This window comes from Parasteatoda tepidariorum, chromosome 6, assembly GCF_982258835.1.
Source record: "Parasteatoda tepidariorum strain Cologne lab strain chromosome 6, Ptep-v5.0, whole genome shotgun sequence".
NCBI classification, from domain to species: domain Eukaryota; kingdom Metazoa; phylum Arthropoda; class Arachnida; order Araneae; family Theridiidae; genus Parasteatoda; species Parasteatoda tepidariorum.
The window spans coordinates 44,934,066-44,953,439 of record NC_141760.1 but is presented as its reverse complement, the minus strand read 5'-3'; the positions used below and the strand labels follow the sequence as shown (position 1 = coordinate 44,953,439).

At 29.7% G+C, this 19,374-nt stretch overlaps 1 protein-coding gene across 1 annotated transcript in view; it reads left to right on the top strand.

Moving 5' to 3' along the window:
- The window catches only part of LOC107447225 (sodium/calcium exchanger 3), a 297,552-nt gene that overhangs the window by 141,580 nt on the left and 136,598 nt on the right, over positions 1-19,374 (top strand). The window contains exon 4 of the mRNA XM_043039409.3: positions 2,618-5,288. Within this exon, the coding sequence (XP_042895343.1) occupies positions 3,571-5,288 (1,718 nt within the window). The 5' untranslated portion in view covers positions 2,618-3,570. The remainder of the gene's footprint in view (positions 1-2,617; positions 5,289-19,374) is intronic.

Here is a 19,374-nt window from a genome sequence, read left to right as displayed (position 1 = left end):
CGTCCTTGTTGATTACAAATGTTGCCAGACTCTATCAGGAGTTTCAATATTCTGTTGTTCTCAACTTTCCTTGATTTCTGACTCCGCTGTTCCATCATATCGTCGTAGCAACTTGAAATGAACATAATTTTTTTGAAAAATAAAACGAGACTTATTCAAACTTATAGCTCACATACAATTTATTAATAAACAAATGGAATCTACTTTTAACATCCTGTGCAAAAAAGACAAGCTAATATAGAGAAAGAAACGTATTTTTGTCCGAATAAAGTATTAATAATTATGCATAATTTAGGTGTATCTGTCGAACCATGAAAATTGCACCTTTGCACTCGGAACATTTTAACCGCCATAAAAATTTTACTTAATTATATTTCTCAAAACTATGTACTGATGCAAAATTAAATTTTTTTATGCAAATCAACAGATTATATGTGTTATGTATGTAAATCCTTTACACTATTTGTAGTAAATATTTATATTTTCAACAATTATTTTTCATTGTTATTTATAAAAAAAAAATGTTATGAGTATAATTCGAGCATTCTAAGAAAAACCTATACCAGTGCATTAAAGATCAACTTGGTTTATTTATCTTATCCAAGGATTTCTTCTGAAGTTTCTAGACAACAAAAACATTATTAGTTCTTTTTCTATAAAGGTGTATAATCGAATAAGGGGAATTATTAGATTTATGGAACACCACATTTTTTTCCTTATCGAACGTTGTTTTCTTTTGTCTGAATAGACTAGTAAAGATTTGTTGGGTAATATATGGTTTTTGTTAAGTCTTTGTAAGATATGATTTTGTAAATTATAATCCTTAAGATTATTCCAGTAAGTATTTCATTCACAGGTGTATTAACTTTTTTTTTAAAAAAAGAACAATGTTTAAGACTATTAAATAAATAATCTTCAGAAACTGAAGTGGTAAGATGAAAGTTATTAAAAAATTCATTTGCTTCAAAAGTATACAAATTGAAAATAATAGTCGAAATGTTTTAAGCTCTCAAAAATAGGTGGTCATTTTCAAGACTTGCCAGATGGGAATGAAAAGAAGCAAGAGTGATTTAATAAAATAGAACGCAAAATTTCCAACGAGGAAGTGAAAAATGAAAGTGAGAAATAAAACTAGAAAAGCTACAGTAGCCGAGAGAGGAAGAAAACCGAATACTCCATTTTGACCGAGAAAAGAAAATCAGGGTAAAATGTGTTTCCACGCGCTAAGAATAGGTAGCTAGGAACTAATGTCATAAACAAGAGAATCGGCATTCATATGAATAAAACAAAATACCAGGGTAGCATTATTTTTGCATTGACGAAATTGAATTTATGCTCAAGATATCAACATTATGCAGCAATTGATGAATTTTCGGATATTTTATAACGGGCATATCTATTGTGTTCCATAAGTCTAAATTTTAAAGTGCATCTAGTTTTTTACCCAAATTTGCCACTCTCGACCACAGTGGCTTGTCTTGTTTTATTTTTCATCTTTTTTTTTCTCTTTCAGCTACTGTGGTTTGTCTAGTTTTGCTTATCCCATTTGTTTCTCCATTTTTCTTTGGTAACTTTGCGCACACGTCTACTGTTCTTTCCAATTTGTAAATTTCTGAAGCGAATAAAGAAATGTTTAAAGACTACTACCAAACATAAAGTAGTACTCAATTTACACTTTTTAACATAAAACACTAAGTGTTTAAGCACTCATTTAGAAAATTTAAAATAATAAAAATATGTTTTTCAAATTGAACATATTTTTTGTTAAATCATTTTGTAACCTAGCCTGAACCAAGAAGCCCACTCAGAAAAAATCTAAAGATTCGTGGTAACGAAACAACAAACAAGGTACAACCCAGTTATTCGGCAAAAACTATCCCAATAATGAAAAGAAAACTCCCTTTCTGTTATCCATTATTAGTTAATAACAATACCTCACATTATTGTTAATGTGAAGTATTTGATTTCAAGCAAAATCTGAATTTTTGTTTATAAAATTTTTAAGTAACTGAAAATAGAACTGACATAATGTAAAAATGGATATAAATAAATAGGCACATGTCTTATATTTGTCCATATTGCTATCGATTGAGAAAAAGGATAAGTTTGATGCATAATTAGAGAAAGCGCAACTAGATCAAAATCATACAAGCGCAACTAGATCAAAATTATGAGCGCTTGGCGTAACACAATGTATTAAAGAGTAAGAATAGTTTATGAATGTTGAACCCTATATAATAAATTCGTTATAACTGAAGTTAGTCTTCCTAATTTTCCCCCTTATTTTCAAATCAAAGCTAGAATTATATAAGTTTTGCTCAATCTAATTTTTTTAGGTATTTACTTTCTTAATTATAACCCCCTTATTCTACAGAAAGTTACGCTGTAGTACAAGGAATAAAAAAGCCTAATAACAACAAACTTATAAATACATTAGACTGGCAATGCCGTTAATTTGCACTAAAATATGCCAAATTTTACATACCCCATTAATTAATTAAAGCTAATTTGCAATTTAAAATGCACTTTTTATTGTTATCTACTAATCTTAAATCATGTGAATAAAAATATTTCTTTCGTGATGAAAATTACTGATTCATGTTTACTTTTTTTTTAGGTTCTTCACAAATTATATCTCTGAAGACGGAAAGGAATTCCGGAAAAAAAGAATATTCTTTTTAAAAAACATGAAACTATACTTTTACGAGATCAGGTCATCGTCGTGGCCATCAATTTTGCTTTCAAAATCGACAGGCCATTATTTTAGGAAATGAACGATGTTGGAAAAAGATAAAAGGGACAGTGTTTCATCGACCGCTTCAATGCTCCTTGATCCACAAGGGAAGCCAAATCAATTACATATAAAATAAGAGGCGGGATAGCTCGTCAGTGAAAATAAATTGCTTTTATTTTTAGTTTATAATTATTTAGCTTTCCAAAAAAATTGAGGCTTTTTATTTGTCATCAGTTATTTTTAGTTTTTTTTTCTTCCAGAAAAATTCTAAGTAATTTTTGTTGTAGTTTTAATTAATTAATTATTTGTCAATAACATAAATTGAACGCTTATTTCCCTTAAATTTAATGAAATTTAAATTTTACGTTCGCTTAAAGAATTATACGAGAATAAAGAAATTTCAGATTTCAAAATCTAATATTGGGTAGAGAAATTTTAAAGGTCATAAGTATGCTAATTTCGTATTTAAAATAAATTATAATATTCATAAAAATTTCTTATGTTTAATTTTTTAATTTTATTTTGAGATGTTATTTTGTGGTCTTAAATTTATAAAATAAATTTAAATTCTCTGATAACCAATTTTCTTAATGCCATTTCAATTTTAATATTAGTGTAAAAATAAAGAGCATTTACAATAAAAATGCTCACAATAGATACACGTTTACTAAATATATTTTCTTCTATGTATTTAAGAGATTTAAACTTTAAATTTTGTAAAAATATGTATGAGATTAAAATCTAACATTAATAGTAATATGAATTTAACTATATCCAATACTCTAAGGTAGTGAAGATAGTAATAAATTTAATTCCGAAACCTTATTTATTTGAAAATGGTCATGACAAAGTACTTTATTTGGTTTTTATTTTTAGTTGCTTGCATGAAATTAGTTGAAGCTTCTAATTATTCTCAGTGCAAAGACGGGTTAATTTTGCCAAAATGGACACCGACAACAAATTTAAGTAAAGGTGATGTAGTAGCGAGAGGTATAATCTACTTCATAGCCTTAGTATACATATTCGTTGGGGTCTCAATCATAGCAGACCGGTTTATGGCAGCCATTGAAGTCATAACTTCAAAAGAAAAAGAAGTGGTCATTAAGAAGCCAAACGGAGAAACGCAAACCATCAGTGTACGTATTTGGAACGAAACCGTTTCAAACTTGACACTCATGGCACTCGGTTCATCAGCACCAGAGATATTACTTTCAGTTATTGAAGTTACAGGTCAAGGGTTCGAAGCTGGAGATTTAGGCCCAGGAACCATAGTGGGTAGTGCTGCCTTCAATATGTTTGTAATAATTGCAATCTGCGTTTGGTCCATTCCATGCAATGAGCACAGAAAGATAAAACATCTGAGGGTATTCTTTGTGACTATGACGTGGAGTGTTTTTGCCTATATATGGTTATACCTTATTCTTACCTGGTCTTCCTATGGAGTTATAGAAGTATGGGAGGGAATAGTGACCTTCCTGTTTTTTCCGACCACAGTTTTAACTGCTTACATAGCAGACCGTAGACTCCTCATCTACAAGTACCTCTCTAAGAAGTACAGAATGAATAAAAGAGGGGTTATTGTAGGAGGAGAAGGTGGGGAACCTGCTGGTGCAGTAGAAATGGGCACTCATGGTGTCAAAGCCAGCACCACCAATGGACTTAAAGTTTTTGACGAAGAAGAGAACGAAGAGGTTAAAGAGTTTGAAGAACATAGGCGAGAATATATACAGTTATTAAGAGATCTTAGGCATAAGAATCCTGAGAAAACGATGGAAGAACTAGAGCTGATGGCTCGAGAAGAAATCTTAGAAAAAGGACCAAAAAGTAGAGCTTTCTACCGTTTGCAAGCCACCAAAAAGCTAACCGGAGGAGGCAATCTCATAAAAAAGAAGCTGGAAAAGCCTGAACCAGAGAAAGAAGAATCCAAAGAAACTATTAAAGATGATGTATGTCGTATTTATTTTAACCCTGCGCACTACACAGTCATGGAAAGTGTTGGTCAATTCGCAGTGACGGTAGTAAGATCAGGGGATTTATTACATTCTGTGTGCGTTGATTTCGAAACAGAAGATGGCACTGCAGAGGCTGGATCAGATTATGAACCATTAGCGGGGACAATTATTTTTCGTCCTGGTGAGGCACAACAACAGATATTTATCACTGTCATCGACGATGATATTTTTGAAGAAGATGAACACTTTTATGTACGTCTTAGTAACCCAAGGTACTTAAATCAACCAGATGCCATCCCTATGAGAGCTATGAATGGTTCTCCAGGACAACTAGGTCCACCAAGGTTTCCAGTTGAATTGGCGACTCCTTGCATTGCAACCGTTATGATCCTAGATGACGATCACAGTGGAGTATTTGGATTCCAGGATGTGGCTCAAGAAGTGCCAGAATCGGTGGGAGAATTCAGGTTGAAAGTTTCTCGTTGCAGTGGAGCCAGAGGAAGGGTGATAATACCTTTCCGAACTCTGGAAGGCAGTGCTAAACACGGAAGAGACTACAAACATGTTGAAGGAATATTAGTTTTCGAAAACAACGAAAATGGGTAAGTGAAATTCAAAATTAGTTCTTTTCATAAAAATTTAAAGTAGCAAATAAGATTCTATTTTTTTTAAATATGGCACGAATCGAAAAAACGTATAACTTTTCCAAGTTTAATAACATTTTAAGATGTTATTGACATTTTAAGGGTTTTTCGGTTATAAATTTTTCGATTTAATTATTAATATGCCGCAACGTTTTGTGATCATTTAGGAAGACTTTATATTTATAAGATGTTGAACTCCACAGGATCCCACATTTCTATAAAAGAAACAGAATTTAAATTTATCGTTTATAATGCTGTGATTATCAATTAAGCATTGATGAAATCAAAGAGCGTAAAAGTCATTATCTCATTTTTTTATAGCCATGTTCTGTATGAAATTTTATAATTTTGATCATTACCAAGTAGAAAAAAAGAATTTTTTTCGAAAAAATTATAGTTAATAAATGTAAAACAATTTCCCTTTTTATAAAATTTTTGCATTAAAAAAAATCTGTGAACGACTTTGAAGCATTAAATTTTATTCTTCTGCAAAAATGTTAGAATAATGTAAAAATTCCAATAACGAGAAACGTATTTATGCAAAAAAAAAAAAAAAAAATAGGGATAATAAATAAAAAAATTTCCTTTCAAGGCTTTCTGCTCTAAAAATTTTCTTTAGAAAATAGTTTAAGACACAAATTTCCATAATACTGAAAAATCTAAGGATAGTACTATAAAAAGTCATTTATCAAAAAACCGTTATAAATTAAAAGAATTTTTTAAAATCATGTATTACATAAATGTACTTACAAATATTCATTAAAATTCCACACTATTATTCATCAGTGAAATCCTTATTTTTAATAAATTTTATTACAATCTTTTACATAAAACAGTGAAAGTGTTGGATTTTATTAAAATGACTTTATTAGAAATGTTAGGCTTAAGCATTATAAACTTTAAAGCGATGTTCTGTTCATTTAAAATTAAAGAGTTCAATTCTTTTAAAACTTAAACTATACATTACCCTTAAACAAAATATAACCCTATTCTGCGAACTACTAATTACAAGACTTACCATAATGGGATTTAACAACACAAAACTACAACGAAACAAATTCGAAGTTATTATTTTTTTAAAACCGTACATCTTTATTTTCTATTAGCTTTCGCATTAATCACTTAAGTAGATTCCAACTCGTCCTGTATCTAGATATTTTTACTTGTTCTCTAAGTCCCATTTTTTTTGTTTTTAAGTTCAAAGTCTTCCCGTTAAGACTCTGAAAAATCCATTTACTTCTAGGTAGAATACCCGTTGACTCAAAGAAAACACATTAGCCATTGGTAAAGAGAATACAATACAACTGTGACCGTTACTTGGACCGAATGGAATTTCGTTGACAAGCTTTAGAGTAAAGGAGAAGATTAAATTATTCAGAAAGGGGGAACTAGTGAACTGAAACTTTCTGTTTCGTCAAAGAAACTAGCATGATACAGAAACAAAAGGAACGAATAGTTAATAACTCTTTTACCATTTTAGGTACAGTTATTCGCACGTCAAACATTTAGTTTAGTTTTAAAAGTTGGTTAATTGAGAACTAGAAGGCAAGTTTTAATTCATTTAGTCTACTGGTTTGAGTATATCCACGAGGTTGACATGAAATTATTTTTTAGATATTGGATATTTTACTGTCGAGTCAAAGTTTGTTTATAAAAAGAACCCAACTTAAGTTTGTAAAAAAACTTATACAAAGACTTCCTTTTATTTTATTTTATAACTGGTGTTGGACTGCGGACTTAATTTTGAGTTTAAGACTAACAATGTTTGACTCCATAGCCTTCTAATTTTTAACCCAACCCAGAAGACAAGGAACTCCTGGATAAAGCAGTGGAGCAAATTAGCCTTCGTGGAGGACTTTTTGATGGACCTATCCCACATAGGCATTACATAGATTGGAAAATCGCGGAAAAATTCCACGGTTAGCCCGATGGCAAGGGGATTCTAAGCACTGAAAATATATTACGTCAGCACTGTGGTCGGTGTAAAAGCAGAATTCGTATCAATCAGCAACCGCTAGGATTAGAACTGCTCAATTCCCTGAGCTACCACGGTTTTAAAGACTTTCTTTATAGAATAAGTAGTATCTTTATTACCAATTAACTGCCTTCGGCAGTCAAATGATCCTCCTCTGAGTCTACCGCTCAAAAGCATTGCACTGATCCTGTTGATTTCGTCTGCTTCGTTCTAGGTTCATAAATGAGTTTTTTTCTGTGGGTATTGCTAATTAAATGTGTAATCTCGTAATTTTTTCATTCTATAGTTTAAGAATGATTAACAGGGAGCATCTAAGCATAAAATTTGAAAGATCGAATTGAAATGGAAACTGGGAGAAGGCAAAACTTAGAGGTACCTTGGTAGAACGTGTATGGACGTTTTTGGTAGCACTGTTCTAAGGGCTTAGTTCTATCTTACGGGCCTACGACTACACTCTAATTTCGTCATAACAAATGGAAAAGAGAGAAGCAGAATACTACCAACTACTACACTGGGGTAAAGAGTACTAACAACCTGAATGCGGCATTCGTAAAATCTGTCTTCACCGTGAAATTTTATAGCGAAATTTTTACAGTTATTGTTGAATTACAGTGATTCGGTGATTTTACAGTAAATATTACTGTACATAAAAATTGCGGGGCATGCCAAATTTTATCTTAAATTTTACTGGAAAAATGGATTTTATGGTGAAAAGTACTGACATCTTACTTTAAATACATTACTAAAAGTATACTGGCTTGTACTTTTAACTGCAACTTGATCCGGAATTTTTTACAGTTTATGTTTCGATAACTAAAAAGTTAAATTTACTTGACAGTGAAACAGCAAAAATGAGAGATCACATTTTCGGTTAGCAACAGTTATAAACATGCTGACATAACAAATTATTATGGAGAAACGGTTTTAAATTAATTGGACATTACGTACTGAGATAATTTTGACATACGATAAAATTTTGTAAGATCTTAAACAATGTCAAAATTCTCAATCGAAAATTTTAAAGAAGAAATTGTTAAAAACGTGAAAAAAATTTACTATTAAGACTTCAAGACAACCAGTTAAACCTCAACCTCGTCTCGATATCTCAATTAGTGATAATGAGTTAGAAAGGACACTGTAATTACAATATTATTAAAAAGTTAAATGGTTAAAAGAGGTATAAAAAATTTAAGCAAAAATTTTTGAAAAACCTGCTTTTAAGTGTACAAATAGGAGTCAACATTTACCTTCTAGTAAAACTTCATAGCTGTTAGGCTGTGTCCCCTTTTGCTTACAACGCTACAAATATACGCACGCGTGTGCGCATGGTAAATTTTCTTCTGACAATATAATAAAGAAATGGATAATATGATTTACACCCGAAGGAAAAAATTCTGATAAAATAATCGTACTGCATGGTAATGATATTTCTGGAAAAAAAAATATGCTTAGTAAGACCAAAATATACGATATTTAAACCGATTATTTGGTTACAATACGAATATTTGGTTATTTTTTTATTTATATGGTAACGGCTTACCAGAAATTCCGGTTTTCAAAACTACAGTTCTAATTATATCAAATTTAGTATAAAATACAAAACTCAAATATAAATTTAATCGAATAAACGTTTGTTATGCTATGCTATATCACGATAAAATTACTAAATTTTCATCACACGTTATAAAACAGTACTTTATTTATAATTTTACCAAAAATCTTTACCAAAGCGCTTCAGTAAAAATTACCAAGCCTTTCACTGCTCTCATAGAGCCGAAAACGCGGCAAATTGTACCAGATTCTAGTAGTTTAGATCTTATTTTTACAGTGTGTATCACAAGGTCTGCAGAGTTTGATGAAAGCCATCAGAAGAAAGTTTCATTTCTAAATCTTTTTCAGAACTATTCCTTATAGCGTAATTCTCAAACAACAATCATCAAAGAAAACTTAAAAAAGCGTTTCATTCCTTATAAAAATAGTTTCAGCTATTTCGATAATGGCTTGTCCGCGGAAAAGCGTAAGATTTTATGGTTGTTTTAATTTGAGTGATTCAGATATTTTTAGATTTTATGACTTTACTTTCTGGAACCTACGATAGTTTAGAGGTCTTAACTCTAAACACTTTGTTTTCTCTTCATTTTCTTTTTGTGGGAAATTACTGTTTTAAAATGTGCTGAATTTGTATATGTCGGCGCATTTTCTAGATGAGTAAAATGCAATGAGTAATTTAGTGCCTTGGAAATAAAATACAGATACTAGAGTCCTATGAATATGCAGGTTGATTTTATTTAAATCGATTTGACTTAGTACCGATGATAACTCGATATGAGAGTTTATAATATCGCCAAATTCAATTAAAGAATTAATGGCGGTTTAGGAGGAAAAAAATATAAATTCCATAAAACTGATTTCCAAATTCTTAATACTCTTCTGATCTCTTATTTCAAAGTTACATAAAGTAAAAGTGGAGACGCAATGGCTGAGGGGATAAAGCGTTTGCCTTATAATGAAGTGAACCAGGTTCGAATCCCAACGATGGCTGGTCGATACGAATTCTGCATCCGGCTTGCACCGACCACAGTGCAGACACGAAATATCCTCAGTGGTAAATGGATCATGGGTTAGAGTCCCCTCGCCATTGAGCTAACAGTGGGAGGTTTCGTGCTTTTACTCGCCATGTAACGCAAATGCGGGTTTATTCCATCAAAAGTCGTCCACGAAGACAAATTGCTCCCAATGCTTGAACCAGGAGTCCCTTTGTCTTCTGAATTGGAATCAAAGTTACAAGGCTACGCAGTTGAACATTAGCAGTCGTAAATTTAAAAAAATTAGGCTGGGTGTTCGACTACAGTGATAAAATAAAGTAAAAGCATAGATTTAAGCAACACAAGCTGAAATAAAGCATATTAAAAATAAGTTTTATGTTTATTAAATATTATTTTATGTAATCTTGACAAAATGAAACAAATGATTAATGTTTATAAACAGTACATCAATAACTGATTAGGTTTAGGGGCTATTTACAAAACTTTTGCTCCATTTTATAATTTTCCCCGCCATAATCACTGCAATAATTATGTGTCATTTCATGTTATGCAATCCCTACATTATCGTCTCCCTAATATGATTAGTCAAACAGCAACTCTCATTAAATATTATTCCATTCTAATATTAAATTATCATATTTAATTATATTATTAAATAATGCTATTATACTATTAAAATAACTCTCTCTTGTCAACAGGAATTTTAACACACATCAAGGGTCTTCTTATAAAGTATCGTTTTAAATTCCTTTTCAAATATAGGTAAACAAAGTATAAACATAGGGGTCCCTGGTTAATATTTAGTTAAGAAAAAAAGAGCAAAAACATTTTCGCAATCTAAAGAATCATTCCTGGAGGAAACAGGGATGAAAGCATAAAAACTTGTTTGACTGCAAAAAGAATGAGAGGGGAGTTGAAGGGCGAAAACTAGAAATTCCCAAGTTTTCTCTGGCAATCAAACTGGTTTTGATACTTTTAGTTTCTTTTTCCGCAATATTTATTTGTCGGATCATGATAGAGTTCTTGTTCCCACTTCTCACTGGTATAAAAATTTTTCAATCTATTGTGTATACTTTTTCGAATAATATTTGGAAGAGAATCTTCAAATATAAAAGGCAGTTATTACAGAGTATCCTTTTTACGATCACTTTTCCCAGCTTGACGCTTTCATATAAAATGTGGTCTGATATAACTGCGTTAAAAGTATCTAATCCATCAACGTTACGCAAATACACATGATTCTAAGAACAATAGCAAATAATTATGCAGTTAAGTATTATTAACTATAATAAAAAACGCACAACAATTATGCAAAGTTAGATTACAGTTTTGAAAAACGGAACAGTTATAAAACTGACAACTGAAAAACTTAACAGTTGTAAAAACTGAACGTCTAATATAAAGTTAACCCAGTTTTTGGCATATTGTGTGTAAACGCACCATTTCAATAAGTATTTTTTATTAAAACTGTGAAAGGCCAGCTAGGACTTTTTTTTCTTACTTAATTTGACTTTATATTTTTCTCTAATTTTTATTTTATACCATTTTCAAAGGTTAACTATGGCTTATATTTTTCTCTTATTTTAATTTTATGCTATTTTCAAAGGTTCTGAAGATATCTATGAAACATTAGTTATTCAATTGAATTATTTTTTAAAAATACGCTATAATTTTTTTTTATACTTGAAGCAACTATCGACAAATTCGACTTTTTGAAAACGCTTAATTATTTCATTTGAGATATATCATGTTTTGATGACAGATTAAATTTGAAAGTTCTATAAATAAAATGAAAACAAAACAAATGTCATTAAAAAGAATGTGCAACTGAATGATGTTTCGATTGATTTGGCAAATGGTGCATATATGTAATATTTTATTAAAATATTATTTTTCGTGCATGAGATTGTTTTTGCCTCGTAATGAATGTAATTTAAACTCATTTCAATGAAAATAATTTCACATGTTATAAAATTTTTATACTTGACCTTAAATAGGTTAATATAAAATGTATTTTGTTAGCTTGAATAAAATACGAAAATAGGAGAAAATGTGAATTTAAAAAAGCTGAAATCTTCACATAATTTAAATTGTTCTGAAATAACTACCTAAGTAATAAAACTGATAAATAATTACTTAATTTATTTTTATTAAAATTCTAAAAATAATAAAAAGCATGCCCATTAGTTCGCAAAGAAAATCACTAGCTGATCAAATATTTTTAAAATTCCTGTTCTTTTTAAACACGTTTTGAATCCCCTCCCCCCAATTTGTTTTTCCTTGCTCATCAAAAATTTTAATAATTTTAGAAAATAATAGTTACTTAGGTTATTGCCACAAAAACAAATATTTTTCCTTTATTATTAATATAGAGAAAGTCTTAAAAATTTGTTCGACGAGGCAAAAATTTTAATAACAACTTAAAACAGCGAACACTAGCTAAACGTTTATTTTTATATAAAAACGTTTCTTTTATGTGATAGAAATATGTTTTTTTACTTTATAGCTTAAAGTATTGTTTACACAATAAAGCGTAAAATATACTCGTAAACCAAAAGATTTTCCGAAGTTCTATAATTTTTAAATGGAAAAATACTAAAAAATATTTTTCGTTATCTCAACGCAAACTGAGATATCACGATTTTTTTTCTTTATAAAATTTACTTTTTTTTCAAGTCATGTAAAATATGAAGAAAAAAAAAGCTTTGTGTTAAAAAAGGGCAGAAAAAGGCTATTTTCATACTTTCTACATTTCAGGTTTTATGCGTGCCGAGAAAAAGTTTTAACGGTTGTTAAATTACATTATTCCCCACAGTTCGTTTAACTTAAAGTTAGCGTTAACTTGGCATCATTTAATGATTTTTTTTCTCCTCTAAAAATTTATCTTGATGGGGATGAAAATTAATTTAGTTTCGCACTTTTATCACTAACATTTCATTTTAATTACAAAAAGCACTTAGCGAACTCTCGCCGAAACAGCTTTTTAGAAGGAACGTTAATATTCCGGATGTTTTGTAACGCTTTCTGTAGTAAATTTTTTTAAATTTCCGTAAATATGGGGCTTCAAAAGTTTGTATAAATAATAAAATATAAAAGATGTAATTGTGTTTATTTTTTTTTAAATATTTTATATGAAGTAGTTTATATTCAAATCTAAAAAAGTACAGATAAAAATATAATTGTTCCAATATGACTCCATTGGAAAAGTACTGATAACATAATAGTTGTATTAAGAGGACTCCATTGGAAAAGTACTAATAGCATAACAGTTACAGTAATAGAACTCCATTAGAAAAGTACTGACTACATAATAATTTTACTAAGAGGATCCGTTAGAAAAGTACTGATTACATATTAATTGAACTAATAGCCTAATATTTGCACTTTTAGTACCCTAATAACCTTATAACTGTACAGATAGCCAACTACTAATATAAAAATTTTACTGATAGCAAAAAGATTATATTAATAGCATACGAAGAAAATCAAATAGTAGTACTGATGTTAAACTGATAATATAATAATTGGCAGGTGCACATTGATAATTTAATTATACTGACAGAACATTGATAACGTAATTATTATACTGATAGAATAGCTAATAAACTAATTACCGCACATTAGTTCCCTGATAACCTTATAATTGTTCTGATAGCCCACTGATAATATAATAATTGTACTGATGGCAAACAGATAAAGTAATAATCGTATTGATGTACATTGATAACTTAATTGTATTGACAGCATACTGATTACCTAATAATTGTTCTGACAGTGCAACTAATAAACTAAATATTGCATGTTTAGTACACCAATAATCGTATAATTGTACTAATAGCATAATAAATCTACTGATAGCCCAGCCCACTGTCATAATAATTGTAATGATAGCCCATAATAGCTGCATTGATATCACAACTTATAATATATTGATTATACTAATACCATAATAATACTAAAATGATAACTTTCATAATTAACTTATAGTATAATAATTTAACTCAAAGGCTTAAAATAAGTAAAAATCATACCTGATTTTAGAAATTCATGAGACAAATTATGTTTGAATGATTAAGCATTGGTGAAAAGCTTAATCACCCTTACGAACTCACAGCTTATTTAAATATCTACGTGACTTATTTAAATATAAAAATATATTCCTTAGTTTTTTTTTTAAAAATACAAACTAAAAATTTATTTTAAGTAAATGACAAATTAAATAAAGGAAAAAAGTTAAGTTGGTTACTTTATAATGAATCTAAAATTTGAATCCGATAGCAAAATAACTACTGTTATTAATATTAATTGAGTTGATGCTTTACAAATTTATTTAAATTTTTTACAAATGTAAAATAATCGGTGTGGTATTTTTAATACTTGCGTAATCTAATGTTGCCATCATATTTTTTATTCTACCTACTTGACTTCAAAAATATTTTATTACAGAAATTATAATAACAAATGTATTTCGTTGAAGGGTTGATAATAATAAATATATTTCGCTATTGCAATAACGGTTTTTATAATGGTGTTACTATATATCGTACGAAGATACCAACTACCATTGGTATCATCATTTCGTACATTCTTATTGGATTGAAAAAAAGTCATATGACATGGTAAATTATAAATAAAGATCCAGATATTTTTGGTTGTAATCTGTTTAAAATTTACAAAAATTATAAAGGTACATCCGTAAATAGTTTATTTTCACCTCATTTAACAGTGATTACACGTAAGGAATTTTATTATTCCTTTGTAATATTATTCTTTGCTATTATTACGCTCATTCTTCTGAGGGAAATTGTTTTGTTTTTAAATTTAATAGGGATGGATTTAAGTAAAAATAGCTAATCAAGCAATTATGAAAGAATAATATTTTTTGATTTTTTTCCATTAAAATTTCGAGTTATTTCCATTCTTTCTTGATGCAGAAAGTCATTATTTGTATGGAATAATTTAGGTAGTTTGTTAAAAAAATATTAGAAATAAATAAAAATATTATATTAATAAAATGTATAGAAGAAAAAATTGATACGTAAAAAATATCATATTACAATAAATTGTTTTAAATTATAAATATAACAATTCACTTTCAATACTTCTGTTGGTTAATACTTAAACTACAAAGATAGGATCTCTTTGAATTTAGCACAACTTCTGTTGCAGAATGCATAATAAATAACCGAACCACTTCAATTCTACTTCAAACAATTCTTTCGCCAAATCCTTTCGTTCAACTCTGGAACAGTTTGACTTTTTTGGACACTTTGACCACGAAACCGGACAGAGTGTCGCCAATGCGCCATTGTCCCACTAGCTGAATAGGGTGTTACCCAGACTCCAGAGTAAGGACACACAAAAACACATACACAGGAGCCGGATTCTCCCCTTTTGGCACGGATCCAGGCTCTCCCCTTATCCGGCTGATGTCTTTGGCTTTCTGGCTGCCCTTTTTCAGAAGGAGTCTTTCACAGAATATTTCTTTTTTTCCTTTTCGAATGTAAAAGAATGTTTTTGAGGTAGCTAGTCTTCTGGAGTAATGTGATTTCAACAGAAGTTTCTCTTTTTGTCATCAAACATTTTTTTCGAAAATGGAAGCAAAATTGCAAAAGTTTGATTACTCGAGTTACTTGTCTATAAATTCATCTGAGATTTTATTTCTGAAAAGTCATCAGGAGCAGAAATAGAGTTGTTGATATTATTTTCTTGTCATGCCATTTTAAATTCAATTTTGATGTGGAAAATCCAATTTTCAGGAGGTATTGTTTATCACAACTTTGACATTTATGTTCTAAAACGTTTTGATCGTTACAATAGAATACATTTTATTTTTCATGATTTTAGCCAGCTCAAACCTAGAACAAAGGTTTTTATTTAGATGTAAATTATTTCCATTACAAAAATAATTCTTATCTAAAAGTAATATAACTAATAAACTAGATAATTGATTATTCACATATAGCTAATTTGATTTCCATTTGCCTAAAAATTAGCTAGTGAAAGCAAACAGTTTTCTGAAATATTAACTATTCTGTTATTCTACGAAACAATTCTGTTATTCGAACGAAAGATATTCCATGCATGCTTTGTTACATGTCTATTAACCTTTTTTCCCACACAACAAAATAAGTGCGGTTTGTATCCTTTTCCTTGTATATTGAGGAATAGATTTTGAAATTTAATTTTCTTTGTCGTGGGTAAAATTAATCACATTTACACCGAAAATTAATTGTAGGAAAAATTAGGTTTCTAATTATTGCAATAAAAATATATTTTGTTGTTTCACTTGTATGAACTGCAGTAAAAAGCTTTCAAAATAAAATATGATAGTTTTTCTGTATAAATAAAAATACTTGGTATACATAAATGAGTCACTATTAATTATATTTCTCGCACTTTAAAAAAAAAAAAGACATATCATTGATATTTTTTGAGTTTTTTTTTAAGGAAAAGAAAGCTAAATCCAAACAATTACAAAGCAATATTGACTTTGAGAATCAGATGATTAGTGTTAAATAGAATTTTAAGATGATTTGTGTTGTATTAAATACAGCGTTTTATTCTCATAGCGCTAAATATTCATTTAGTGTAAAAAATAATTGATCTTTCCTTAAAATATTTACACCTAGTTAATACCGACTTTATTTTTCTTAAAGTGGCACCTGAATAAAAGTTTCTAAATATTTTTTAAATTATCGCTTCACTTACAGCTTTTAAATCTACAGCTGTATTGGATCTAGGAGCTAATTTTCTTTTATGATTGACATCGTAATATTTAAATTTATTAGTAGGAGTGACCAAGAAATAACTTGGACACACGAGGATGGACCTTAAAAAGTTTACAAGGGATATAAAAAAATAATTTATTAACAGTTCGTGGAAAATACAAAATGGAAATAAGATGCTTGTTGTTGATCCCTTTCCTATAAAACCTCCATGCCTAGTCACACGTTAATCGAAACACATGGCCAACTTGTGTAACCCATATTATCACAACCCAATGAAAACTGCAAAATTTAAAATGAGAAGTGTAGTGTAGGAATAGTAAGTAATCTCTTTTTCTACCAACAGATGGCGGTCGGTGATGTTTAATTACGTTGGGTATGATATGACGTAATAATGCCAGAGATTGTATAAAATATGATTGATAACAGTCGACCATTTGGTCACATTCCTAAATTGTTCGACGAGTTATTTGTAATAAAAGTGTCGTTGTTTTAAAATCAGATGAATGGATAATACAAGCTGATTAAAATAACCCGCATTCCCCATAAAAGAAGAATAACTTCATAAGAAGTCAGGGATTTCTTGACATGCACCCCTGATTTGGCACCCAGTAATTCTTTCCTAAATTAAAAGAAAGTTTATCTAAAAAAAAGTTCTCTTCAGAAAATGCTGTGAAAACAGCTGCTGCTGAGAACAGGCTCCCCAGGCTGACTTCTCAGGAATATTTCTACAATATATTTTAAAGGTAAACATATTATTTTAAACGGATCATTCAAATGCTTACATGCTACTACAATTATAATAACTTCAAATCAAAAAATGCATTTTTTTAATATTTTACGATGTTTTACAAGAAATTAAGCAGCAGCACTGACTGAACTCATAAAAATTGTTTGGTAATTTTATGCGTTATTAGACATTATTTCGCTTTATTTTCTGATTAATCTTTTAGAATTTAGTATGAGTTCACTTGGATCTGAAACTTAATGCTGCGATAGTTTATCGAAATCCGTTCCCTCTCCTACACTTTACAAAATTCTATAAATTGTTGAGTTTCTAATTTTATAGCCTCCTGCTGTAATATCTGAAAAGCTCGAATAAAATTAGGAGCGCGCCGCTTCAAAATCGACGAGGATGTCAGACTTGATAAACCCTGAGATAAAGATTCCTCGCACATTCCTGACTCAAATTAAAGCAGAGTTGGTTGAATCACGAATGATATTATCGGTTCATCGGGAGCTCGAGACGTAAATGGGATCATGCCTTTTTTGATCTCGGAATTCATATTATGAGAGCTGTGAATGAGTGACGCTACTTCTATTTATCTTCTCTTAGAAAAAAAAGTTCCATAAATTTGTAAAAGGCAGAGAAAGAGGTCGAGGTAAACTAATAAAACTATTTATTTGATAAAAGGGAGTCGGTTGGGCATATATCAATAATGCTAAAACTGACCATTTTTGATGTACCCTTTTTAAGAAACTACTTATGATATCTATTTTAAATTTTTGGTGATATTTGAGATTATATCTGTTGTATAATGTTTTAGGGCTAGCCAGAATGAGTTATAAATGATTTTTGTTCGAAAATGATGAGACTTTTTAAGAAATTAAAAATTCATAAATTCATAAATTTTTAAATTTTTTTTTTTGCCAAAGATATGTATTAACCGTTAACAAATATATCTAAATATTCTGTGAAAAAAAAAATACTGATGCAATATCTTGTTTAGATGCTGCGAAAAGGTACTTCATAAAAGGTCAGTTTTAGCGTTTTTGGAATATAACCAACTGACTCCCCTTAAAGAAGTACCTTATTGGACACTTGAAGACTTTTTACTATCGTAAGAGTAAAAAGTAGTAACGCGATTCATATTATAAGAGCTGAGAATGAATGGCTGTTTTATTCATCTTCATTTAAGAAAAGTTAGTCCGTAAATTTGTAGAACACAGAAAGGAAGTTTATGGAAAGTTAATAAAATCATTTGTGCACTTAAAGGTCTTCAAGTATCCTCTAGTGAAGTACTTCATTAACTAGTGGACGACTTCTTACTAGAGGAAGACTTTTTACTAGTGGACGACTTTTTACCAGTGAAAGGCTTTTTACTAATAAAATTCATATTATAAGAACTGTGAATAACAGGAACTTATATTATCTTCATTTAAAAAAGTTGTTATATAAAGGACCCTACAAATCTCACGAGAATTAATTCTTTATCGAATTACCTGACATTTTAATGAAAAAATTTAATTAATTATGATGCTTTAGTTCAAAACATTTTGATCAGAAGCTCTCATTGAAATGGTGTAAAAAAAAGATAATTTTGGAGATACGAAGCCTCAAATCATAAATAGTATGACGCATTAATTTTTCAGCTAATTTGATAGAGAATTAATTTCCATAAGATTGGTACAGGGTCCTTCGCAGAACATGAAAAGGAATGTTGGGGCAAACTATTAAAATTATTTGTGAGATATATGAAGTACCTTACTATTAGATACTTTATAAGTAGAAAGCTAAAAACCAACGGTAATCATATTATAAGAACGGTGAATGAATGGTGCTTCCATTTAGCATCATTTCAAAAAGTTAAACTATAAATATGTGAAGCACCGGAAGGGGTCGAAGCAAACTAATAGAAATATTTGTGCGATTTATTAAGCATCTTAATAAATATTTGAAGACTTTTTATTTGAAGAAGAGTTTTTAATTATTGGTAATATGTGTTTTACCAAAGAATTCATATTACATGAGCTCTAATGAATAGCGCTTCTATTTATCGTCTCTTAGAAAAATT